This window comes from Phoxinus phoxinus (genome assembly GCF_949152265.1).
Source record: "Phoxinus phoxinus genome assembly, chromosome: 2".
Taxonomy (NCBI): Eukaryota; Metazoa; Chordata; class Actinopteri; order Cypriniformes; family Leuciscidae; genus Phoxinus; species Phoxinus phoxinus.
Genome location: NC_136877.1, coordinates 29561284 through 29588673, shown reverse-complemented (window position 1 = coordinate 29588673; position 27390 = coordinate 29561284). Strand labels below are relative to the sequence as shown.

The 27390-nt window shown below is 38.1% G+C and overlaps 1 protein-coding gene across 5 annotated transcripts in view; it reads right to left on the bottom strand.

The window, feature by feature from the left end:
• Nucleotides 1–27390, bottom strand: part of ambra1a (autophagy/beclin-1 regulator 1a) — an 84173-nt gene that overhangs the window by 42314 nt on the left and 14469 nt on the right. For 4 of the 5 annotated variants that reach the window (XR_013800638.1, XM_079639366.1, XM_079639369.1 and 1 more), the window contains exons 8-12: nt 25260–25346; nt 23849–24031; nt 20401–20475; nt 19779–19879; nt 7825–7935 (exon numbers count right to left, since the gene is read on the bottom strand). Coding sequence is in view for 4 of the 5 variants with exons in the window: in XM_079639366.1 (XP_079495492.1) it covers nt 7825–7935; nt 19779–19879; nt 20401–20475; nt 23849–24031; nt 25260–25346 (557 nt within the window). In the remaining variant the exon portion in view is untranslated. The remainder of the gene's footprint in view (nt 1–7824; nt 7936–19778; nt 19880–20400; nt 20476–23848; nt 24032–25259; nt 25347–27390) is intronic. The other variant, XM_079639368.1, reaches the window with a different exon arrangement.

The window sequence follows — 27390 nt, the reverse complement described above, 5'->3', positions numbered from 1 at the left end:
ACACACACACACACACACACACACACACACACACACACACACTCACTTAAGCCCACTCATTCACAGCAGGCCACAGGAGCAGGGAGACAGGAAGAGGGAAATCAGTTCATGATAAATTACACGTGCAAAATAATAATAAATAAATAATAAAACGTTACATACAGCAAAACAAATAGTGAGGGAAACTGGCTCAGGAAGACACTTAAAAAAATGACAACCTTAAAGACTTCAATACAAATCGAGAGCTAAATAGTTTTATTTCCATTCATGTTTAAAGCACACAAAAGAAATCAAGTATAATCTCATCAGCCTCTCGCTATGATGAAGGCAAAATGAAATTAAAACTCTTGTCTTATACCAGGAGAGGGTCAGAAGGGCTGGTTGTGTAACGGTGAGAGTCGGTCCACACTGATAAAGATGGATAAGTGGCTCACGGCAGCAGCAGACAGAGCTCCCTACTGGACCTGAGTAATGTATTTGCTGGGAGTAAAGTGACGGCTATTCCAGTGACACTACGAAGGAAGCACAGACCATTCCCGTATGAGTTAAAGTGCGTTTTATCATCTATTTTTGTGGACACAAGGGTGCACGAATGTTCTTTAGGATTTAGATTGGGTTTGCGGCTGACACTGAATGATAAACGAAGCGCTCAGGACTCCAGCTGCTATGGACTGAGAGCATCTGGACAACTGAAATAAATCATGCTTTTACAGGCATATTTATGCTGGATCCATTCCATCGACCTAGCCAATGTACCCAGACTGGTTCAGTCCCGAATTACTCACTCCCATTACATTCTCTGTCATCTGCAAAACCACTCTGTCTGAAACTACAGTACAGAGTCATCAAGCAATTAACAGGCACAAGATGGTAGTGACAGGGATTTCCTGGTCATAACTAGGGAAATATAGTGATAGTATAGTGATGCATCTCTCATCACAGAGAGACTAAATGAGCAAAAATTTGAGACAGGGATAAGGAACAGATTCAAAGACATATTTCCCAAGCTCCTCTGCAGAAGTTATGACCAGGAAATCCCTGTCACTACCATCTTGTGTCTGTTAATTGCTTAATGACTGACTCATTTAGTCACAGAGACTAAATGAGCAAAAATTTGAATAAGGAACACATTCAAAGAAGCAGTGGATTAACACATCCCTAGAAAAAAAAACATCCGGAATATTCTAGCTTCAAGGTCAACAAATAGTGAGTACATAAACATTCATAAAAACACAAACTTCAATCTTCCCATAAACGACACAAAACCACCTAATGTCAGTTCAAGTGTCAATTACGATCACTGCACCTGAACACTAGAAAAAGGATAAATACAGAAGAATGACAAAGAAATAATAAAGTTGACAGATTGTATGTTTGAGGTTGATCCCAAGAGTGCAGAAGTTGCTCAAATCTTTACATGAAAGCTGGTTTTAAGAAATTAGATAATCACACTATAAGTCCAGCCACGCATTCTAAAAAAACATCTGGCACTTAAGCCAGGTACACCAATTAATTTGTCTTTTAGCAGATGCTTTTACTCAAGGCGACTTCCATTACATTTGTTATAGGGACAATCCCCAGCAGTAGCATGGGCTTGAGTGTCTGGTGATAGTTCATGGATCATTGATTTGAACCTACAACATTTTGGTTACTAGCCTAGATCACTAACACAACATACATGGGCAATAAAGTCTTAACAATTAACAACTAATCATTCTTGAGTAACATACAATGAACAACGAATGGAAAGGTGCAAGAATTCAGTGCAATAAACATTTTTATTTAAATAAACCTGTGTTAATGCCTCTGTTCAGACCTGCAACAGCGAATAGCAGAAGTACAATCTGGAACTAGCTCTCTTGTCTCTGTACTCTTGTATTTGGTGTTATTTCATAAACACCACCATAATGAATACAAAAATCTGAACGGCTTTTTGAAAGCATGTAAATACTAACTTTTCTTCTCTATGAAAAGCGGGTGCCAGAAAAGTTACGTAACGCATTGACTCTCAGAATAATCAGGTTATATTTGCTTTTATATAAGTGCCATCTATTGTCAGAGAGGGAATCTGCATTTTCATTTATCCGGTCTGGTCAATTTTTCGTGCTGATCAAGGACTTAAGAAAAAAAAACGATATGCATAAATTGCCAAATTATGCATTATGCAGGCTTGTACTACACATCAATAACATCCATTCAGTGGTTCATCTCAAATGACCAGCCAGCATTCCACAATTTCTTCTGTATAGTGGAGAGCAATGTTGTTTTTCTCTAGGGCACCACTAGATTTCCGAAATTGACTACCACAGATAAGACAGTATAGATGTTGTGCTCTTTTTTCCCATTAAATGTAGACATGCTATTGCGGCAATAATTTAATGAAGCAGCTACTGCAAGCATTTCACACTACAGGCCCCGCATAATATACATGCAAGCCATTTCATTTCCTTTGCAGCAATGGGCATACTAAACAGTTTGAGGTATTTTACATAAAATCCTCTTCATATATCAGAATAATTAATATTCATAGACTCGTGTTTGCATTTTTGCATCAATGGGTCTGGCATATGTGTGTGTACAGTACCTATTATTATCTCAAATCTGGAGCTCCTTCAGCTTCTGAGAATTTACAGAAACATAAAACATACCTTAACGCTACAATCAGTCCAGCAGTGACAGTCTGAATTTCATTTGGGATTTTACTTTCTAAGTCACAAAAACCCTCTCGCTACACTAAAACCCAACGAGTTTGTATTTACAAGAACTGCATGAGAGCGAATCGACACCCACATAAAAATAAATTAAAATAGAGGGGGAAGAAATGGGGTATGCTTACTGCGGTAGTCGTGTTAGCAGTGTTACACAGTGTTCGGCCATACACCGATTACATTACTTGGCCAACGCGGTACCGGCCCCACTTTTTTATAGAAATAAAAACCTTTTAGTTCAGTTGAACAATGGATGCTAAAATTATAAACTGAAAGCGTCTGCTCTGCATACAGCACAAGCTACAGAAAGTTAGATTTCACTTATCACATGAAGAAAATAAGGAGATATGACTGACAAGACCTCATCATGACCCCTAGAAGAGGGACAGAAATCATATATATTTATATACAGTATATATTCACAGAATGACGACTTGCTATACCTGCTTTGCTGTAATGAGAAAGGCTTTTGTGTTGAAAAATAACTAGAGCGAAGCATTTAATTTGATTTGACTCATAGCTCTCCTAATTAAAATAAAAGTAGTGTGTGCTGCTATCACAGCAAAATTCCACATAGCCCTTAGCAATCCAATGATTTCAGTGAAGGCAAATCAGAAACATCTTTGATTTCAGGAACTGCAACAACATAGGGCTTGAAAACATGTCTTTGATCCTCTGTTTTTGGTCTTTATATAGAACAAAACGTACACAGGGTTGAATATTTCATCTTAACTGTAACAAACTAGAGGACGGGAGAATAGCTGCTGGAGGAAAAGAGTAAGGAGGCATTGTAATGTCAATGTTTGCTTTCTGCTGAAGCCACCAGCAAAAATCCGGAGACTATTTTGTTCTTAATTACGCATTAATGAGCTGAGTTGTGTTAAAATGATGAATCAGTTGTGATGGCTTATATTTAGTCAGAGTAACAATTACACTGATTTATGATCCCCAGCAGATTCCTGACATTATTGACTTTGGAAGGATGAAGTACAGAAAAAGGTTTCTCAATATAAGCTCCCAGAGCACTCAAAAGCTTTATGAGCTGGATTTGTTCAGTGTTTCTACTGGTAGCTAAAAAACTGTGACAATCTAGCTAGTTAATATTTATAAACACACAGATAAAAACACAGCTTTAGTCTTAGACCTGAGCTCATGAAACTAAAGCATGTGTCTTGCTGTTCTGAATTATTCACAATAATGGACTGTTGTGGTTTTATCTAAATATCATTATATTTGCCATTGTTTTCACCACAACCACATCTTCACCGTTGAACTAAACTATACCAATCAATCATACAGTAAACAATACCAACTGACACCAGAGTTGGTTTAAACCTCAAAAGGCCAAGATGAAGAAAGAAAGGTCAGCTGTGAGAGATCTCTCTTTGGGCATCCCCTTAACGAAAAAACATCCACACACTTTGGAACAGATGTTAGCTTCTAGAGCCAGGGACCTGTGCTACCCCTAGAGTTTGTATTATATTATACTGGCAATTAGTGGAGTTTACCTGTTTTGTGTACTTATTATTAAACCTGCAAATAAAAAATAAAATTGTGCGCTTTGTATCATTACCAGAGCTTCTGTGCAGCCAGTCACACTCTTCTCATATTAAAATGATGGCTAACTTTGATGTAGAGCACTTCCATGGTCTAAACTGTAGATGCCCTGTTCATTTCAGCTTCTTGAAGCCATACATTACCATGAAGTAGATGCATCAGAGAGCATGGAAACATTTCAGCTCATTAATACTTCTGCTCTTTGGCTGAGCTGGCCAGAAAGGCTTTTGAGGAACGGGTACCCGGTAGTTAATAAGAGGAATTCAAGTTCAAGTTAGATAATGAGCTTGCTCAGCTGAAGGCCCACCATGCTCAGATATTTTTGCCAGATATCAGACCGTATTACCCTAGTAGATTTCTTCACCCTTGTAGTCTCAAATGAGTCTAAGGATGGCTTAGTAAAATTGGGCAGAACTTTGTTTTGTTCCCGAGTCTCTAGGCTTCTCTCGTGGAAACTGCCGTCTCCTCAGAGGAGAGTGGAGAGATGGCTGTGGATGGCTGGTAGATGCCCAGGGCTACTGAGTAGGTTGACTGCTCAGAGATATCAGTCAATGAGCAGGCCAGTGATTCACCTGTCATGCCTCCTGGTGCTGAGCAATGTCATTATCGCCCCTTGGAGGTGGCTGTCCCTACGCTGTCAGTTGATAGGGTGCAGAACTTTAATTGTGTGGTGGTTGAGGAAAGCAAGCAGGCAGGACTCGGGTGGACACATGTGACACACACCTCTTACTGGTCATTCTGACTGGATGAGCCTAGTAAAAAGATACGCTGGAATACATGGAATGCCCTGGTGTGTAACCTCCAAACAGAGAGTTTGCATTATACCACACTGGCCAGGCCTCATGTCTTTACAAGGTTTAGATCAAAGACCTGCAACTAAATTACTGTCATCACAAGGACACAAGAGAAAAAGCCTCTAGATTCAAATCAACTTCTATTACTGCCAACATTTGAGCTGTAGAGCATCAATAATCTACAGAACAAATAATTACATACAAATAAAAACATCATATGGCCTAAAAATCTGAAACATGTCCCATTTACACTAATGAATTATAGCCTGAAGTCTGACAAGCTATTTTTGACAAGTGCACAGCATTTCTAACAGATGTGCACTTCTACCATTTTTGGATCGAAATCAAGTTCTTAATTACTGTATCAAACTTATTTTGTGATATTTAAGCCAGAGCACATAATTAAAGCAAGTACAAGTATTTTCTAAGAAGATTAAGTGCTTTTTCTAACAATTAAACCAGATTGCATTCAAATAATTATAGAGGAAAGAATATTTATACATTTCGATCTTAAGTTTTTTCTAGAACAATGAGCGTCCACATATTGAGCATGAGCTGTTTAACTGCACAATACATGAACTTCTAATGGGCTCCAGAATCAATAGCACAGTTTATTTGACATCTAATGCCTATAAAGGATTTTTTGTATTTGTAATTAGACAGCACTGATGTACCAGAGGGAATGTGTACTGTGGGAGGACAGAAGAATGCACTCAGGCCTCTGTAGAGCGGAAACAGCAGCCTGCTGGGAAGTGAAGAGGGCTTCTGACCAGGGGGTCAGTTTTCTGCTCAGCTGACATGGTCCAGCTCTACCTCCCCCCATGTACAGTCCTGTAGCATATCTGATCCTATGTGCTCTGATATCTAACAACTGCCGGCTTTTTTCCCCTTTAGATTACTGTGTGGATCTAGAAGTACAGTCTGCTTAAAATGTAAGTTTACTATAACTCAACTTGGTTATCAATTTTTAATACAAATATTAAAAATAATGTATCATGTTGAAAGCACAAAATATTTATTTATACTGCAATGTTGTAGTATTGTGCTGTGGTTTTCATGGCCATAAAAGGCCTTTTCACAGCAAGAATAAAAACTATAACAGTAACTATAATGTCTACACATGGTCCACACCAATGGACGATAACAATCTGTTTATTCCAAACGTACACTTCACTTACGCTCTGTGAACATACATAATTGAAGAACGCACATTAAAAGTAGGGGAAAAAATGGTCTGAAAGTGATACCAACAATATAATTCCACAGTGTCGTTGCTATTGTTATAGTGGTCTGGATTCATTAGTGTGAATGGGCCAACTTTCTAAATTGGCTGAGGACACTTCCTATGATCACACCTTGGGACACTCATGCCCCTTTGCACGGAACGGAAAAAAAAAAATAACAGGAGAAAAGCTAAAGCAGTTAGAATGAACTCTTAGTTCTACAAAAAGTGTTGTATGGCAAATCTTTCTTTAGGGTATTTAATAATTAAAACAATAAGCCACAACAAGCCATATTTTGCAGGATACTGCAAAGCTAAAGACTTTTTCCAGGGTGGTTTGGGGCAAAGCCAGGAATTCTGCAATCCAAGTAGAGTAATGGGATTTCCAAAACATTTGTGAATGTTTGAATACCTTTAACAAAAATCGAACATACTATTTATTGTCCATCTGAGTGAACTGGATGCGACTGACACTGGGATGCCCGTCTACATGCATAATATGCATTGTGCTGTTCTGTCTCATTTCTATGTTTTAATTTACAACACAGTACTATAGACTATGACAACAATGCTGCTAAAAATCATATCAGTTTTTATTGCCCTGTCTTTGGGAGATCTGAGTATTTAAAAAATGACTGGGTCTTTAACAGAACTGACAAATAAAAATAATCCATCCTCATCCATCAACAGATCCTCAGCAAGTCTGGCACCTCTGGGTTAAGAGATAAGTGAAGGTCAAACTGAATCTTATAAGGGATTCACTTACCAAAACAAACACAGCATTCATAACACTTATTTTCTTGTGTATATCTGGCTATGTGTATATGCCCCGAGGAATGCTAACCTTTGTTTTCTGAGATCTTGAAGATTCTGACAGGCTGAACAGATGTTAGTGCCTAAGTGCTGCCAGGTGTGAGATCAAGCCCAGATAACAAGAATCACTCTACAATCTTGTAATTAGCCCTGGGTAATCGCCAAGAGCTTCCAGTAACGCTTATCGTGACAGAGAAAGAAAGAGAGAGGCGGTGAAGAAAATAACTCTAATATGTGACCAATTTCCTCTCCTGTCCATGGCATCTGCCCTCCATCAGCTGCACTCTTGTGCTCAGTGGAGTGCTCACTATTACCTTTCTCTACAGCTACTCTATCACGGCGCAGCCTTTCCCCTCACTACGATTTCTTCAACACTGTGGGATATTGAGGCTTTTTGTGTTTCTGTTCAGGTGGATGGGCACATGGCAAAAATTTGATCTCAGAAAGAACACATGCCTTTCTGGAAAATCCCACTGTAAACAGGGGTGCACACTTCACAATTCAATCAGAATATATTTCAGGGAACCACATTTTTTATTGATTATTCTGCTGTTTAAATGCAATTTTTAGATACTTGTGGAATAAAGAAAATTAAAAAAATAAACTTTGTAGGCGATTCGGAATCATTAAAGAAAGAACGGCGATGTACCAATGTATTGATTCCCCCACAATCTCTGATAATGCATCTGTTTATCATTAATGGCTATGATACATCCCTTCAAACACTCACCATTACTGATCTCAGGCAAGTCGAATTTGGTGAAGTCCCACCACTGCAGACGATAGGTTGTGTTAGCGATGTTGCTGGCTACTGCAGATTGACCATCCCCAATTACAGCACCTTAAAAGACACAAGCAAAAATAAAACAAAAAGACAAACAAACAAATTATATTACTGATACAGCAATTTAAACATTAAATAGGTTGATTATGCACATTCCTTACACTACCATTCACATGTTTGGTTTCTAAATATATCATGGTTTCTAAAATAGAACATTTTAAATTGTAATAATATTCCACATTATAACTGTTGTGCTAATAAAATGCAGCCTTGTTGAGCATAAAAGACTTCTTTCAAAAATATTAATAAATCTTACCGACCCCAAACTTTTGAACTGTAGTGTATATCTGACCACAACAGCAACAGCAGATTACAAGAACAAGGAAAATGTAACAGCATTCAACTAAAAATACTCTGTTGAGTTTAGTTGTGGTTTACATGGCATCTCAGAATGCAACCCCAAGGCTTGAACACTCAAGCAGAACAGGAAAATTAATAACATGGGCCCTACTAATACTGATCAAACCCACAGTGCATATTCTTGTTAGGTTAGAGGATAGCAGATTAAAAATAATAGACACAAACCAGGTGAAAGTTTAGCATATATCCGCTATTTAATAAATCTTCTGCATGATTCTGCATCTGATCTGGACAATAACAGTTATGCTTTGTTTGCCTCAGGAATCTCATCTATCTGCAATAACTTATACCGCTAATAGTCCATCAATGGTTATATAAACCATATTACACTCCGGGCACTTAGGAAATAAGACAACACACTCGCCACTGAATTTAAAACAGGTCTTTGCCTGTAACAAAACTCTTCTTTGAGATAAACAAGGAAATGTCAGGCTGTCCTCTCCAGTGCTCAGCCTTGTCACTAATTACAGAAGGGAAGAGGGAAGGTTTTGGCCAAACAGTACACTTAGAGGTCCATTTGCCAGTAGAGGGTCGATCCTGGGCCTGGCTAACATATTAGATTTGCCTGTTATGACCTGAACTCAAGGAGACGTAATGCAGACATAAATATCTATTACGCAGCTTCCCCCTGCACTCTGCTGTCTGCCCATTACGGCCCACAGACACCCAGGTGCAGTAAGCTGGCATTCAGACGGGGCTTTCAGAAGCTGCTCTAACAGCCATGGACTAATGAGCTGGAGAGCTTCCCTCACTATAAAAGACCCTTTGGGAAACAGAATGATATGGACTTTACACTAAACCTAACCTGAAATACAACACAACACAACACATCTAAGAGTGCTACGTATAGGAAAACAGAAAGACATATCATTTACACTACCATTCAAAAGTTTTGTGTCGGCAATAATTTAAATATTTTTCTCTTCTCTTTCATGCTTTCGAAGGCTGCATTTATTTGATAGCTGTAAAAACAGTAATACTGTGAAATAGTATTAAAATGTAAAACAAAAAGTTTCTATTTAACATGTAATTTATTCCTCTGATGGCAAAGCTGAATTTTCAGCAGCCATTACTTCAGTGTTCATTCAGAAATCATTCTAATATGATGATTTGGTGCTCAAGAAATATTTCTTATTGTTATTTTTATTATAATTTATTTAAAATCTAAATCTTTTGTAACATTATAAATGTCTTTACTGTCACTTTCGATCAATTTAATGCATCATTGCTGAATAAAAGTACCTTACTTAGCCCAAACCTTTGAATAGTAGTGTAAGTTTTAGCCATATCGACAGAGATAAATTAAGGATTTGAAGGGGAAATAAGGAAAGACAGAATGATATAAAGAACTGAGAGGAGTGTGTTGATTGAAACTAAATCCTCAAAGTCTTTACAATCAAAAGTGCAGGTCAACAACAGGACAAATCACAAAAGAAACTGCTCTAAAAAAAGTCATTAATAGGACAGGCACGTAAAACAATTGTTTGCAACAAAGTCATCTTCAGAAAACAAAGGAGATAATTCATAATTTTACTGTAACATGGTTTTATTTTAGAGACAGTTTAGAGGAGTGGGGTGGAACAGATGAGGAACAAACAGAGTTAACAAGAATTAACTACACTTACGTGACCATTTTATCAACGACAACAAAAAAAGCACTAGGACGAGGGTGCGGGATTAAGTATTTATCATCGGTCACAGTGCAGTCATGAGCTAACCCTTTTACACGGCCATCTTTTTCTTTATAGACACACAACAAATTGCCCTGAAAAAAAATACTTTTGGGGGAGCCGAGTGCTTGAGAAGAATTTTATAAGGTAGACAGAGGCAGCAGAGACAATTGGGGATACACTCATTAAAATATTCACAGATTAAAAAAAAAAAACAAGAATGGAGATGTATTTTAAAAATTCACTGCAACACCTTGTTTGTTAAAGGGAGTTTACCCAAAAATGTCAATATAAAAAGGTCAGGGAACTGGGACGGCGATGGCAGAAGCTTCATTTTGTGCTCAGTGACACATTTTGTGTTGATTTTTATGTTTATTTTGTGTCATGATGGAAGATCCAACCATGGCACATTATAATATTTCTAGCAGAGGCCATGAGGTTTTGATTTTTTTATCTGTTGGTATTTGCTAGAATCCATTATGCCATGTATCTGAACAAGATGTCCAGGACCTTCGGCAGGAAAATAGGCCCACAACTTTAAAGATCCAGTGGTATATTTAACCGTGGACATAGGCTACGTATTATCCCTGTTTGCACCAAACCCATCTGGTGGGTTTGCTGCCAAAAAAAATATTTATTTAGTTTTATCTGACCATAGAATCCAGTCCCTTTTGAAGTTCCAGCCATGTCTGACAACTGAATATGCTGGAGTTTGTTTTTGGATGAGAAAGGATGAGTTTTCTTGAAACTCTCCCAAACAACATGTGGTGATGTAGGGGTTGTTTGAGTTTTATTGAGGCTTTCTGACCCCAAGACTCAACTAATCTCTGCAATTCTCCATCTGTGATCCTTGGGGAGTCTTTGGCCAGTCAAACTTTCCTCCTCACCAAGCATTAGGACAATATAGACACACTTCCTCTTACAGACAGATCTGTAGCATCTTTAGTTGATTGGAACTTCTTAATTATTGCCCTGATAGTGGAAATGGGAATTTTCAATACTTCAGCTATTTTCTTACAGCCACTTTATATTTTGTGAAGCTCAAAAATCTTTTGCTGCACATCAGAACTATATTATTTGTTTTTTTCCTCATTGTGTTGGATGATTAATGGAATTTGGGCTTTGTGTTTCCTCATATTTATACTCCTGTGAAACAAGAAGGCATAGCTAGACAACTTTTTGCTCTTAGTCACCCTAGTGTGCTAAAAAATATATATATATTAATGGGAAAATACTTCCGAGATAATTTACTCATAAAACATTTGAGGGATGCCAATAATTGTGGCCAACATGTTTTGGAGAAAAAACATTTATTTCACAATGTGATTTTGAAAAAAATCATGTCAAATTCTCTTAATGCTAGGATTCAACTAGAGAGTTTGGATGATTAGTTTAACAGGTCTCAGATTCTTGGCAGGATCAGTATTTCCCGCACGGCTGGCTGATTAAACTTCTGCTCAAGACCAATTACAATCTCAGCACTCACAGGCACAGGCAGTTAGCACTGAGGAGGTCAGGTCTGCACCTTTTCACACAGAGCAGGAAAGCTGTTACAACTGTTAACTAGTCTCCATTCCAGCTGGCATGAGCACTGGAATGTTGTCTGGATACAGTTCAGCAGCCCAGTATGTCATAACGCTGTGTCATCTGGAGAGATTTTGATTGCATAAACAACAGATCTGACAAGCTGCATCCTCTTTCACTTTACCCAGAGGCTACCGCTCTCAAAAGGTGACAGTATCAAAGGGATAAAATGCAAATATCATTTGAAATAGAAATTTTTGGTTTAGTCCAGGTGATATGGTCACTTTTTCATAAAAGCATGAAACTTGGTACTGTTGTACAGTTTGGGGCCCTGAACATTTTCAGAAATAGAGCCATCGCTAAAACGCCTCGTGGCGGCCATTTTCCTTTCTGCCATAACAAAATGATGTATTTTGTATCATATCTCCTGAATCAAACATGATAACACAGAAAAGATTATGTCTATGTTTTGATGGACAAGGATTACAATGATACCATATACAACATCATAAACTGTTCAGGTAAATAGTCTGTGTCTGTTGCATGCATGTTGTGAGTTTAAAAAGCTTAATCCTCTTGTTTATTAACCTTGACAATACAGTGACTGTAAAGAGTAGAATATTCAATATGACCTCAGCAACATAGCTTAAAAAGAATGTGTCAAAAGACAAAGACTTACTTCAAAACAATCTTTTTCAGAAAACGTTTGTTTGATTGTTTTGTTGTTGTTGAACCTATTCTTCAATGTCTCCTTCACAGTCTCCTCCACATTGACACAGAGCTGTGCACTTTAAGGAAGCTTTTTTGCATTCGCAATGCCCCGACAGCTTTTCTTACAGCCACAACTTAAGAGTTAAAGGATGGACTGTCTTGCCTGTGGAAGAGTTGACCACAATGGTCTCTAATCGCTTGGGTCCATCCAACCCCAGTCTGTTGGAGATAGCATATTTGGTGCCACCTCAAGTTGCTTGTCCCCAACAGTGTCCTCCTTGGTACCCTATTCTTTTGAGGTGATGCAATTTGTAAAGAAAGACTACGCGCCCACACACATACTCATTCAAACGTGCATGCCTGTGGACTGAACACATAATGTGCATGCCGTCGCTGTTTTCACGGTTTCACGTTTTTTAAGTTAACGCAGAGATGAGAACGGTATCTTTTTAAAAACTCATTTTCAAGAGCTTGCACTTGGGGTTTGCATTCTCGGGCCACCAGGGCACCGTTGTTGTGTGTATGAACAACTTGAGTGCATTGAGGGTGTACTGTATGAACGGCTGGAGAGCATTCAAACGTGGATGCCTGTGAACCGAACACGTAATGCGCATGTTTATGCCGTCGCCATTTACACAGATTCACATTTTTTAAGTTAACGCAGAGATGAGACCGGTATCTTTTGAAACCTATTCCAGGGTTTGTGTTCTCGGGCCACCAGGGCACTGTTGTCGTGTGTATGAATGGCTGGAGTGCATTGAGGGATTTCTGTTTTCAGTTGAAAACGGTGTCGTGTAAGTGGCCTTGTCTGTGAATGGAATCTGTTAGTGTGTGGTGGGCTTTTCTGGTCACATCGCGGCACTCCACACACTGGAGGAACAAAACGGATAAATCTATTATTTTTTATCGCCATGTTTGTAGACCCTTAAATTTTCGAAAATATTATATTTTATAGTTATTTTATATAGCCCCAGCTTTAGATTATATTCTCAGATACTGCAATTTATTTGTAATCCTTCTCACAACATCACTGAATTCACCATTAACTATTCACCTGAACAGTTTATGTTGTATATGGTGTCATTGTAATCCTTGACCATCATAGGTCATCACACTTGACCAATCCGTCTACCCCAAAACATAGGGCTAGACATCAAATTTTCCATGTTATCATGTTTGGTTCAGGAGACATAATTCAAAATACATCATTCAGTTTTGGTGGAAAGCAAAATGGCCGCCATAAGACATTTTTGCGATGGCTCCATTTCTGAAAATGTTCAGGGCCGCAAACTGTACATGTGTACCAAGTTTCATGCTTTTATGAAAAATAATCCCATAATTTTTGCACATAACCTGGACTAGTAGGCATATGGCCAATTAGTCTCTTTAGCATTTATGCAATATACTGAAGCCAAACCTGAGAAAGGGAGTCAAGAAGATTCCACAATGTTTCTGGTCACGTAATTTACGTAGTTGTAATTCATAAGCGAATATTATGCCAATTATGATTGAGCGTGCACGCACACCCTATTTATTAATTATTGGAATTTATTAACACACACATATTTTAACTATGAAATTGGATGTTTACGAAGCACTGAATCCGGATAAGAGTTTTCGGGAAGGTCCATTTTATGCGAGAATTCACTACTATTTACAAAGAATGAGGCCCATTCATTTCTGTCATATACATTGCCTTGCAAAAGTATTTTTTTATGCCTTATGTTAAACTACTTTAAATTACTTTGTTTTTCACATCAATCTACACTTCATATACCATAATGATAAAGCATACTGATAAAGCAAAACACAGATCTGTGATAACTTTACAAATGTAGTAAAAAGGAAAAACTGAGATACTTGCATTGCATTAGTATTCATACCCTTTTCTGGGACACTTGATATTTAGCTCAGGTAGCAATCACTTCAAATGGAGCTAAACTGTGGCAAATTCAATTAAACGGGTATGGAAAGGCACACACACCTCTCTCATAAAAAAAGGTCTAACAGCTGAAAATGCATATAAGAGCAAAAACTACTTTCTCAACCACATCTCAGACTCAGAATCCTATAATGCAAGAAACAGTTAGGATATGATATGTATAATAGTTAGGATGGGATATGAGACCCCTGACTTCTGAGTCTGTTCCCAACGTTAAAGAATGAAGAGCAGCTGATGCTGCACCTCTCAAAAACAGGTCACTACCTGGAGCTGCCCAGAAAGACAAAGACAACTAAAAAGAAAGAGAGAGACCTCATCTGAACTCTTCATAGACTCAGCTGTGTTTTAAGAGTGGCTCGACTGAGTGTTTCAAGGAACGATTACCCGAGGGAGTCTTTGTATGGCATGTGGTGCGTATGCTAAATGAGGTCATCATAAGTGTCCCACACACTAACTAAATTTAGGACGACTACCAAGAAAAGCGTGTTTCTTCATGAAAAAAATTAAATAATATCAGTGCTTTTCAAAATGGTTGAAATTTACTTCACAACCAAAACATAAATTAACAAACTGGCCATGCAGCAGAAATCAGTTATACGCCTCATGTAATACTCACCAGCCTCTTCAGCACTGACCCAACAGAGCAGAGCAGAGCGAGAGAGAGCAAGAGAAAGAGAGAGAGAGCGAGAGAGAGAGCGAGAGAGCGAGAGAGCGAGAGAGCGAGAGAGAGAGAGAGAGAGAGAGAGAGAGAGAGAGAGAGAGAGAGAGAGAGAGAGAGAGAGAGAGAGAGAGAGAGAGAGAGAGAGAGAGAGAGAGAGAGAGAGAGAGAGAGAGAGAGAGAGAGAGAGAGAGACCATTCCATTAAAGATAATCGGGTCTGTTTTTCATGCTCTGAAAAGTCCATATAAACTGGGTTTCTCTCTGACAACAAGAGCCTGAGGAATCCGTCAGGCCTACAGCACTGGGTGGAGCAGGACAGAATGGATCAGAGCCGGGCTGAATTAGAGAGGGTCACTGTTCTCCATCACTACCCCTTCATTCATTACACACTCCATCCTAAGGCCCTCCAGCTCTGGCGTTGTCATACTTCCTTTCTGCAGTTAAACAATATTTTATAGAACACACACACATACACTCCACACATACACTATATTTCTCAACGTCGTTGCTTAAATGACCACTGATTAAATTTGAATATGTAAAACATAAAATCAGACTTTTCAACAATGATTATATTTAATTAAAGGGATACTTCACCTCTGGAAAGATGAATGTGTATTTAAAATGGGTCATTTATATAGTAGAAATGTAAAATTATTTTTGAATTTGGAGCCTTCTAGACTTAGAAAAGCCAGAAAATGTATTTTTGGCTCATGTGGATGAAAGACAACAACTCCCAGAATGCACTTGCTTCGCTGCCCTACGAGGTAAGAGCGGTAAGAGCGCAGTTAAACAACTAGGCTAGGCTACTAGTTGACTCAAAACTTAAAAGATGCCATTTTTATCGTGAGTCTCCATGACAAGTCTGCCCGGGATTGTCCGGAATTGGCCCAAAATGTCTGGGATTCGGCTTTTGCGTTCAACAGTCGCCATTCATTATGTTTACTGTACATGTTTACAGCAGGACAAGGCTGACGGCCGCGGGAGAATGACGCAAGGTCGGTGGCGTGATTACTACCGGTCTCGTAGGCTATCTCTCAGGGAGGAGCGGGAATTTTCTTAGCAATGCTAAAACGCACATCAACCGATCACTTGTTTAGCGTTCATGTAAACACTACATTCAGATTCACCAATCGGAATGAATTCAGTTAGATTGAAAAAACATCACACTCTGCGCGTATGTTTTAAAAAACATAATTTAACATATAAATAGTCCTAACACTTTTTAAATAGCCCACTTAAAGTGTTTATTACAAATAAATGACTAAATGCTTAAAATGAATAAAAGTAAATTAACAAAAATTTGCGTTATATGTAAACTCGTGAACGCCCCCCATTAACACCTGAACGCCGCCCTTTCAGAAATCTTGCTTCCAACGCCGCCCCCCATTGTTCTCTGAACCGCCCCCATTGAGAACCACTACTTTAAGGCATCCGATCGTATTTTCATGAATATTTTTTCAAACTTTCTGCAGGTTTTATGAAGGTAAATTTAAGATTTTTTAAAGACCTCTTTAAGACCAAGTAAATAAAATTGAATAGGATAGGAAACAAGAACGGCAAGAATCTGAAAATGGGCTTAATTCAAAGGGAAGTTTTCATAATTCATTAATCGATATTTGTTATTCTTTTTTTCAATTTTGCATCTCAAGCATGTATCTTGATTTAAAGATGTTTAGATATTTGTATTGGAAAACAAAAAATATTAAGGAAGATAACAATTTTTTTATGTGCAATGTATGCTAAACTTAATGCCAGGACTTTATGAATTTAAAATGTTCTGCTCTAATATAATTTGTGTGAATTAAAACTTTTTAAGACCTTTTAAAGACAAGTAGAAACCATGTTTTTGAGAACTGCTTACTCTTGCTTAAAGAAACTGACTAATATTTATATCTCTTAAAATTATAATGAACTAAAAATTCCTCCTACATAATTTGTAAATGCTAAACATTCTAGACATTAGAGTAACACGATTCAACCATGTCAGTTTACATTTTTTTTTTTTTTAAACTTTGTAATGTTTACATACAATGACACAACTCAATGTTATGTCATTGTATGTATCTTCCGGTGAAAATGGTGAATCTTCCGGTGAAATACGCACTCAATCTTCCGGTGAAAATGACATTCCGTTTCACTGCAACTCTACATTAAAAAGCTAAGGTGTGTGCCCAAGAAACTCTGGTACTGATATGTTAGCTACACAAAATAAATTCCAAAAATCAAAAATATCGCAGCATCGTCATATCGCCCAGACCCTAAAACTGCTCCATGTTGACCGTCACCACGCAACTACCACTCTGACAAAGTTCATAAAGGGTTCATAAATCCATATGAATTAATTGGTTTAGTCCACATTTTCTGAGAGACACAATTGCTTTATGTGATGAATAGATTTATTAATTTAGGCATTCATTCACAATAAAAAATATCTTCATTTGTGTTTCAAAAATGAACAAAAGTCATACAGGTTTTGGAATGACGTGAGGGTGAGAAAATGATGACAACATTTTTGGGTAAATTAACCTTTAGGTAAAGCTAAACAATTTTTTTCTGGTTTCTACGAGAAATATAGTGTAGTATATAGTGAAATATTAATGTAGTTGGGTAGTTTGAAGTTGCATATCCAGCAAGGCACCACTAAAACATTAAAACTTTAAATGAAAACAAATATACTTTCTAGTAGGCAGACGAAAAAGAACTGAAGAATCAGAAAAGGGGCTGGTCAACCAAGTAGCCCGTGGGCCAAATACAGCCCTTTGGTTGATTTAAATAAGACAGAGCAGCCTGACACATGAGAGTGCTCTCTGTACAAAGCTGTGATGAAATCAAAAACACTCAGTGAACAACAATTACCAGGCCATTTTTGGAGCACATCCTATAGCCATAGTACAGCTACTCCCCAAGCACACATATTTGATCAAGTCTCACTCCAGTCTTACTTTTGACATTGAGCATTAAATTGTTGTAGTTTATTTGTTAATGTAGAGTATAGGTAGAAAAATAAGTACACCGCAATAGCAGAAAGAGTGAGAGAGAAATCCTGGGTATGTGAAATTTAGTGTGTGTCTGTGCTGTTGGGCTTGTATAAAGTTGTCTAAGAGCAGTGAGAGAAGGAGAAGGCTTGAAGGAAGGGGAATGTGTGCTGGTAATTGCCATCAGTTTGGATATTTTCGCTGGAGTTCACAGTAACAGTCCTCCCCCTCTCATCTTAGAACAAGGGCCACTCATACCTCATGGCTATGCAACTACCCTTTGCAACACAATATAATAGGAGTCCACAAATCAACCCCTTTTACAGAACTTAAATCCCTAGAGTGATTATTGGATGCTGGGTAAAGTAATTCTCTATTTAAAAACTAAGAAATTCAATATGATTAGTTCACCCCCAGTGCACTTAACAATTAGTAAAAACTAGATAAAGTACTGATTTAACAATAATTGATAGTTAATTTATGCACATTATTCATCTTGCCACAGAAAACTCTGTCAGATGACCATAATAACTGTTCCAACATTGACATGAACATGCACTTTTTAAAATCACAGCTGAGAGGAGAGGAGAGGGGAGGAGAGGAGAGGGGAGGAGAAGGGAGGGGAGGAGAGGAGAGGAGAGGAGAGGAGAGGAGAGGAGAGGAGAGGAGAGGAGAGGAGAGGAGAGGAGAGGAGAGGAGAGGAGAGGAGAGGAGAGGAGAGGAGAGGAGAGGAGAGGAGAGGAGAGGGACAGAACAATTGATGCTCTGTAAAGTGAAGTCATGATGCTGTTTTCTGTGTGAGCTGGAGAGGGTTTGGAGAGGGGCATTTCTGAACCTCGTATGACACACTGCAATTAGTGTGGGCTGAAGATGCCTCTCTGTGTGGGAGAGAGAGAATGCTGGTATGCAAAAGCGAGAAACAGTTCTGTGGATATTTGCATTGTTTTGAATTGGTGGAGGATATGTGGGGAGTGGGATCTGTGAAGTATGGGGCGTCCGCCCTCACAAGCACTCAAACGATGGCTGATAAAAAATTGTAATGTTGCCCCTGAAAATAAGAACTGTGCCTGTTGTTTCCTAATTATTTTCTGCCTCCATAGTACATGTCTAGTAATTTACTATTCATTCACAACATCTGTTTGGTTCTTCCGCACTTCTGGAAGTTGTTGACTTAATGTATGAAAGATGTTCAGCGGCACATCCGATGCAGCTGGCAGCTGGCTTCAAGAAATATTTTAAAATAACCCTGTGATGAGGGCATACAGGTGTATCGAGATGTACATTTCAAGACTAAGGGTGTTTAGAAAGTTGCTTTGGAGTGTGTTGACAGAAGGTTTGGTGTAAGAGGTAGGGCACATGGGACTTATTTTGAGAAATACAAAACCATAGATATTTGCAATCAAGTGAAGAAGCCAGGATGTGCGTTTGTTCTGAAAGGTTTTGTATGGTGAAAAACAAAAACAAAAGAATAACACGGTAGTTGAAACAATATTTCCGTAGCTAACACATTGCTGATGTCACTGCAGCTATATATGGCTAATACTAAAGGGATAGTTTACTTGAAAATGACAATTGGTTCATCTGACGGTGTTTAGTAGCCTACTCATTTCCAAGCGACAAGCTCTAAAAAAAGTGCAAACACTCCCCCAAAAAGTAGTTCACACAACTTGAGTATTATATGGCATCTGAAGCCCTTTGTGCTAATTATACATATTTGGGGCGATATGAAAGTGAACAGATGACAGAATATTTTATTTTCAGTTGAACTACCCCTTTAATGCAGAAAAGTCTAAGCTAATACAACTACTGTTAAAGAGCCCTGCTGAGAGCCCTCATAGCCAAAATAGCAGGGTGAGTGGGCGAATTAGCACTCGTCATTGACCTGACACATGACATTATTCAAACATTTTTGGGAAGTTTCATCCCTGACAAAGCCTTCAGTGAGTACCATCCCATCTAATATTAGAAAACTGAAGCTTTAGAGGGCAAACGTACCTGCGAGGACCCTATTGACGGATGAGTGTGTTGCCAAGCCTGGCTGCCCTCGTTCATGGAAGATTCCAGCATACGGCAAAAACTCCGGCAAAAGGAACCGCCTGGGAGAGATGGAGTGAAACAGAGGCAGTGTGAGTGAGAATGACTGGACATGTGAAGCCAAGATTTGATAGTTTTGAGGCTGTATAAGACATTCATCAGCATTACATGCATATTTCAGTGAGAAGACAAGCCCATAATGCACTCCGACAAACTCAGCAAAAAAAGTATATCCAGGATTTTTTATTTTCAGCCTTAGTTATCATAAAACACTTCTTTCATTAACTTTACAAAACCTTACTGACCCCCAAACTTTTGAATGGTAGTGTATATTTATAATGTTTATTTATATTATTAATAAAGTATTGTGTAATTTCTCTTACATAACTACTGTAGTTAAAAAAAAAAATAAAAAAAAAATCAGTCAAGTCTCGTGCAATTTGCTTGCTGAGTGCTATTTGTATGACACACAACACTCTCAAATGAATGGTGCCTGCGTAGGCAGTAGGCAGAGAAGCAGCTCACTAGGTTTTGGAACAGAGTTAGGGTGCATTTGGCGTAAACAGGCTAAAAGTGTTCCTACCTGGGCACAAAGCGACCGAGGGAGGGGGCAGACATGCGTGCGTTACGAGGAGCCCTATGTCTGCTTCCATTATCCCTGCACACACAGACAAACTGGTCAGCAACAATAATAATTATCACTGAATCAATTATAACGTGCTTAATATCATATCTTTTGTCATTTTTATTCATTAATTACTCACCCTAATGCATTTCAAACCCATAGGACCTTCGTTCATCTTCGAAACACAAATTAAGATATTTTTGATGAAGTCCGAGGTGTTTCTGAACCAGCCATAGGCAGCAACGTCATTGAAACTTTCAAGGCCCAGAAAGCTAGTAAAGACATCGTTAAAATAGTCCATGTGACTACGGTGGTTCATACTTAATGTTATGAATTGACGAGAATACTTTTTGTGACGTAGTGTAAATAGTAGAGCGCTTCCTTGTAATTGTTTGTTATTTACAAAATAACATTGTTATTTTAGGGGGGTTTCGAGCACAAAAAGTATTCTTAATGTCGCTTCATAACATTAAGGTTGAACCACTGTGTATTTAACAATGTCTTTAATACCTTTCTGAGCCTTGAAAGATGCAATGACATTGCTGCCTATGTGGGGTCAGAAACCTCTCGGATTTCATCAAAAATATCTTAATTTGTGTTCCGAAGATGAACGAAGGTCTTACGGGTTTGGAACGACATGTGGGTGAGTAATTAATGACAGAAATTTCATTTTTAACTACCGTATTTTCCGGACTATAAGTCACACTTTTTTTCATTGTTTGACTGGTCCCCCTTTTTTTTTATAGACATGAAAATGCACATTCCGAACTTAAATGGTTGTAATTCTTTGGTTGTCAACCAAAGTTGCTTTGGAATATAGATGTAAGATTGGTCTTTGTAGATTTTTGTAGAAGTGAAATAATTTAAGTAAGTTAAACAGAAAAAAAGTTACAGAAGTTTGAGTTTATGAAAATGTACAATGTTAAAAATTTCATTATTCATATTTTATATAAAATATATATTTTCAAAACCTGGAGAACTCTAAAAATGCAAAAAAATCAAAGCCAAAAATATGAACAAGTTGTGTTTCAAATGTTAGGTTGATATCTCAAAAAATAAGCTTTCAGTAAGATTTTGTTTGGGTGCAGTACCAAACTTTTTTACTAGTTGACATTACTGTCAATTTCCAATTTCCGCCTCCATTTCCATATGTTATTTGAGTGATCTGAACCAATATTTTTACAATTTTCATACAATTTATGAAGTAGACATTCTATTCAGAAGTATAGGATGGTTTGGCAAAAGTTTGGCAGATTTTGAAATGAATTCAACCTCTAACACAAAAAGAAACATGTATGTGCATTATAGCTCACTGCCACATCACAAATAGTAAATCTATAATTTTTTTTCTTTATATTTCAAACATTTTCAGACCTTTTATTCTAAAAGAATTGAATTGATGCTATCTTTTGAACTCTTGGCATGAAAACAAACTGAGGTTTCTACCATTCTGACTGATGCGACTTATAGTCCGGAAAATACGGTATTCCATTTAACTAACCCTTTAAGTACCTCTGCAATAATTTTTAGCTAAATGAAAACATCCGTATGCTTAAAAGGTGTGATTGATGATTGATTGATAGATAAAGAACTGAAAGAAAAGAAAAAGTTTATGAAAAAAAATATGGCAAACATAAATATTAATATGAAGGCTAACTGAAAGACTGATGGGTTTCATAAATATTCTGATGAATATGGATCTGTGGTCCCAGACTGCAGCGCTGAACGCTGAACTCTCCAGCCAGCGGGTGGAATTATTCATCAGCTCAGAGGAGGGCATCTAATCCGTGCCAAAAAAAGAAGAAAAAAGAGAGAAAGAGAGGGAGAGAAAAGCTGCGTGGTTTGGAGTGGAGAGGAGAGAAGCACTGATATTCCACTAGTGGTGGGCTTGGGAAGAGGGAAAGAGAGACATTTTTGGAGCATTAATGGTTCCATAAAAGGACAGATGACTAAAGCCCTGAGCACAGACTAGCTGGCTGCTTCCAAAAACGCATTTTGCAAACAAATTAAAAGAGCATTTTAAAGCATATTAAAAATATGAGTCTGGACTTCATAACTGAGCCCCTAGATTAAGAGAGCAATGCTCAGGTTTTTAACCTTTTTTTGTGCTGGTAATGAGACTGAAAGGGACATGTATTTTCATTTTTTGCTTATGGAAAAAACAATGGATTATTCACAAAATATTCCAAAAAACAATCCAAAAACAACCCCCATAGGTGTTGCCCAATCTGCCTTTGCAGAGTCGTATCCAGTGTTATCCATAACGGGGGTCTGTCATGCACAGCCTGGATCCCACCTAGGCTACTTGCATATCCCTTGGACTACTATTTCATTAGAACTTCATTATATTTAACAAATTAATTGATGTCATCATTAATACTGTGTGTGGTTGGATAACATGCGTTTAAATTATCATTTGTTTACGTACGCTTTGTGTATACATTACAGTTCAAAAGTTTGGGGTCAGTAAGACTATTTTTGGGAAATAAATTAATACTTTTACTCTGCAAGGAAGCATTAAATTGATCAAAAGAAATAGTTTGCCATCATTGCATTGCATTACACAATTTTTTTTCATTATACATTTTTTTTAAATATTCAAACTGAAATGTTATTTGAAATTGCACTAATTTTTCACAATATTACTGTTTCATCTATATTTTTGACCAAATAAATGTAGCCTTCTTAAGAGAAAAAAGATACTTTCATAAACATGAAAAAAAATCTTACTGACCCCAAACATTTGGTCAGTAGTGCATTTGTTTAAAATAAATATGTGGCAGCCAGATGAGGGGGGATTCCCCAACTTGACTCCCAAGGTTTGATCCTCATCTACTTAAACATTGTAGGGAGTTTTTCCTTGTCATTGTCACCTTTGGCTTGATCACTGGGTGGTTTGAAAGGCACAATTCTTAGTATACCTGCTTTGAAGCAATATCTATTAATATCTCTGAAACAATCCATATCATTTGACTTGAACTGAAAAACATAATGGGTGAGAAGAAAAATTCTTCTGACTTCTAAACTAAAAATATAATTTCACAGTTGTCCGGCAGTTGAGAAAAAGAGAAGTAAGCTCACAGCAGTTAGCAGTACATTGACTGATTCCGATGGGATGTAGTAAAGTGCATTTCAAGCCAAGGCCAATGCTAATGCCAAACGCTATAAGAAGAGACGCCACAGGCAACCTAACAAACAAATTGTTGGCAAGCTCAATAAGTCGGTTGAAAAGCACAAATGATAACATTCTGGCATTCAGAGCCTGCCCCGTGTATTTTTTGTGTTGCCTAGCAACAATACAGGAAAATAAATACATAGGGATTTTTATAAGCGGATGAGAGCAGGTAACAACTGAGGAACAATTACTTGTCACAGGCTTTATGTGTCTGTGTGACTGTTTACTTACTCAAACTCCTCAAAATCAACTTCGTTGTTCTCCACACTGGGGGCGGGGCCAGGCGAGAGGCTGTTGGAATTAGAGGACAGGGGTCGGGGTCTGCTGGGGGAACGGAGAGAGCGCTGCCGAATGCTGTCACGCCGAGACAAATACTGGATCATACGTTGTGCATAATATGCTGCAGGGGACAACCTACACACACACACACACACACACACACACACACACACACACACACACACGTGATGTTAGATATTCACTAGATAGATAACATGTCAAAAAAGTCATCCTCCCATTTTTATACTGATATATATATATATATATATATATATAAAATCAAATAAATACTTGCATTAGGAGATAGCAATATTGGCACACATATTTGGTATCAGTGTCTAATTATTTTAAATAATCTACCAATACAGATACCGATACTTCAGCATCTTAAACTTAAGAACTGTAGCTGTAACTTAATATTGTTTTGTCTTTTTGTGTGTGTGTGCGTTTAATGAACATTTTGCCAAAGGTTTCAAATTTCATGGATTTTTCTGCAGTGGTTCAGAACCAAAACCACTCACAGAGTGTCTGTTCTATACAATCATGTAATGGTCAATCAGAGGCATTTAAATTACTTTCATAAGACATCAGTATCGACAAACCAATCAAATGTTTTTAAACATTTTTTGAATTGCTGAGAAGAAATCTGCATCTATTCTGCATTTAATTCAGCTGTAGAGACATTAGTTAGCATTTTGGTAGGACGACTTGCTAAACGAAGTCCTTAAACCATAATCTTTTGTGCAGGAAGAGCATCTGGAGTTTCGTTCTGTCTTGGACTAGTTGAGCAAGGAAATCAGCCAGTCTGTCTGAAAGAGCCTAAACACACCAACACGCACACACACTGTTTATCAGCGTGTCTTTTAGACCAATATGCAGGGAGACAGAGAGAGATCCGGGAAACAACAGTGTCATATAGCGCCAATTACATGTGGTTTTGAACGTGTTGGAGTCAGACTATCCTTCTAACACCAGGTACATTCTGCTCTGGGGGAAATGAGTCTGTAGTGGTAATTCACAGGTTAGAGGTGTGCATCAGCCATGTGTTTGTGCGAACCTGCCAGTGGGAGTCCGTGCTAACAATCTGTCTTGATCCCAGACCACAGCTGATTCCCTAGAGCTCAACAATGACTCACTAGCCATGAATTCACTTTATTATGAGCCTCGCTCACAGAGTCAGAGGATGCTGACAGGCTCTGTGTGTGCATGTTTGAATTAGGGGGACATTGGGGTGCTGCCAGGTCTGAAATGTCACACTGCTGTCCAGCAGTGTGACACACACAATTCCTCATTACTCAGACCTCACCGGCCAACCGGCATGACCCCGAAAAGCAGTTTACACAACACACACACAGTGAATCACCTGGCCGGGTCGGGGTAGATGGGGTGGTCTCGTGATCCAGAGACGTCATATCTGGAAAGAGACATCATGGACGACTCCAGCAGCCTCCTACAAAACAGAATTATATAGCTTTGTATGTTTGCGAATTGTGAAGACCGTCACTTCCTGTTCATATAAAGAATCTCGGGACAGGACATCACACAAAGACGACACATTTTCGTCCAATTTCCACTACTCTGTTTCTACAGTAACACTCCCAACCAAGCGCCATCACAATCATTAAAAATCTCATTAAACTGCACAAGGACATTAGTAAGCTCATTACCAACTGTTATGCGAAGGCTAAATGAATATAATGTGTAAGTAATGATGTGCGCTCTGCCAGGCTAGGCTAGGAATCAGTTAATAACCCATTAAATTGGGGCATTTTTTTAAGTTTGAGTTTGTACTATTCCTCATACAATTAAGAGTTCGCTAAAGGGAATTAAGAGTTAAGAGAGGAGACCATGTCCCGCAGACGAAAACATGCTGCCTCCGACTGGCAGGGCACAAAGCTGGACGGACAGTTGTGTAGCGAGCAGGGCATTTTTTTTCAGCATGAGTCAGTGTGATGTGTGTGTGTACGTGAATGTTTTTGGTGTGGGTGTGCTCGGCTCTTCATTAGAATGCCATCTTCTGCCCTTTGACTCACAGCAAAAACAGAACGGATCGATTCTGACTCCTTTTCACGCAGTTTGCTTTGTTTGCTCCCTTTGACTCTTAAAGATCAAGATCTGCATTTTAAAAGAGATGAAGCAAACCCTCTTTAAAAAAACAAAATGTTTCCAAATTTTGCTGTTCTTTTAATGCTGAGGGTATTTTTAAATGGTTTTGCCTACAATAACCCTCTCAATTACAAAATGTGTAGCATTATTTGTCACTACAGTTACAGGTGAAACTCGAAAAAATTTAATATCGTCCAAAAGTTCATTTATTTCAGTAATTCAACTTAAAAGGTGAAAGTAATATATTATATAGACTCATTACATGCAAAGTGAGAAATCATAATCACAGCTTATGAAAACCCCAAATTCAAAATTAGAATATTGTGAAAAGGTTTTCATAGCTGTAACCCATAATTATCAAAATTATAACAAAAAAAGGCTTGAAATATCTCACTTTGCATGTAATGATATCATATATTAGTTTCACCTTTTAAGCTGAATTACTGAAATAAATGAACTTTTGCACGATATTCTAATTTTTTTAGTTTCACCTGTATGTTTCTACAGTATCGGTTTAAATATCAGCATTTTACTCTTATATATGTAAAGAGGCAACAGTTACTAATTATACATTAATGATATCATTTATTTTAATATATTAATAATAATTAGAGAATTATAATGATAATTATTTATTTATTTTAGAGTGAACAAGTTGCTCTTGTTTCAGGTACGACACTATAGCAGGTAGTGATGAGAATTCGTTCTGAAACTTTGCACTATGCTCAAAGCCATGAGTCAGAAGAACACTGAACTAGAGTGGGACTCATGGGAGAACGTCGAATGATTATTATTATTTTGCTCTCCTGCATAAGTGAAGTGTGATACTGTTTTTCGTTGCACAGCTTTGGCCTTAAAACACAACCGAATCATGCACATGTAAACTCCCATGCACATGGGACAGGCTGTTCAGCAACATGAGAAGAGGAGGGTGCAAGTATACGGTAATCAGAATAAAGGCCCATTAGCCACTCAGTGTTGAAGATAGATAGGCTAAATGTGCAAAGTTACCACCACATTTGCACAGTGTGATGAGCTACTTCCCCCTAATGGACTGTAGCGGGCATTGCAGGAATCCTTGAGGGGCAAAATCAGCAAAAACTATCCTACATTGTAGGTCAAATTTCTTTCAAAAGTGCCAATATGATAAATTTCAATTTATAAAAGTGGATTGTTAACTTAACTTCAGAACTCAACAAAGACTTCTCTAAAAGACACTTAGTGAGTCAAGTGTGCCAGAGACCTAGGGTTTGATTTGCATGACTACTCATTTTAAATAGTCGAATGTGACAGTCCAGAAAAGAAGTTGACTACTAGTCTGTGAGTCATTGTTTACCTTAATGGTGGTGTCTAGTCACCATGCAGCATCAGCAGTCTGACCCAGTTCA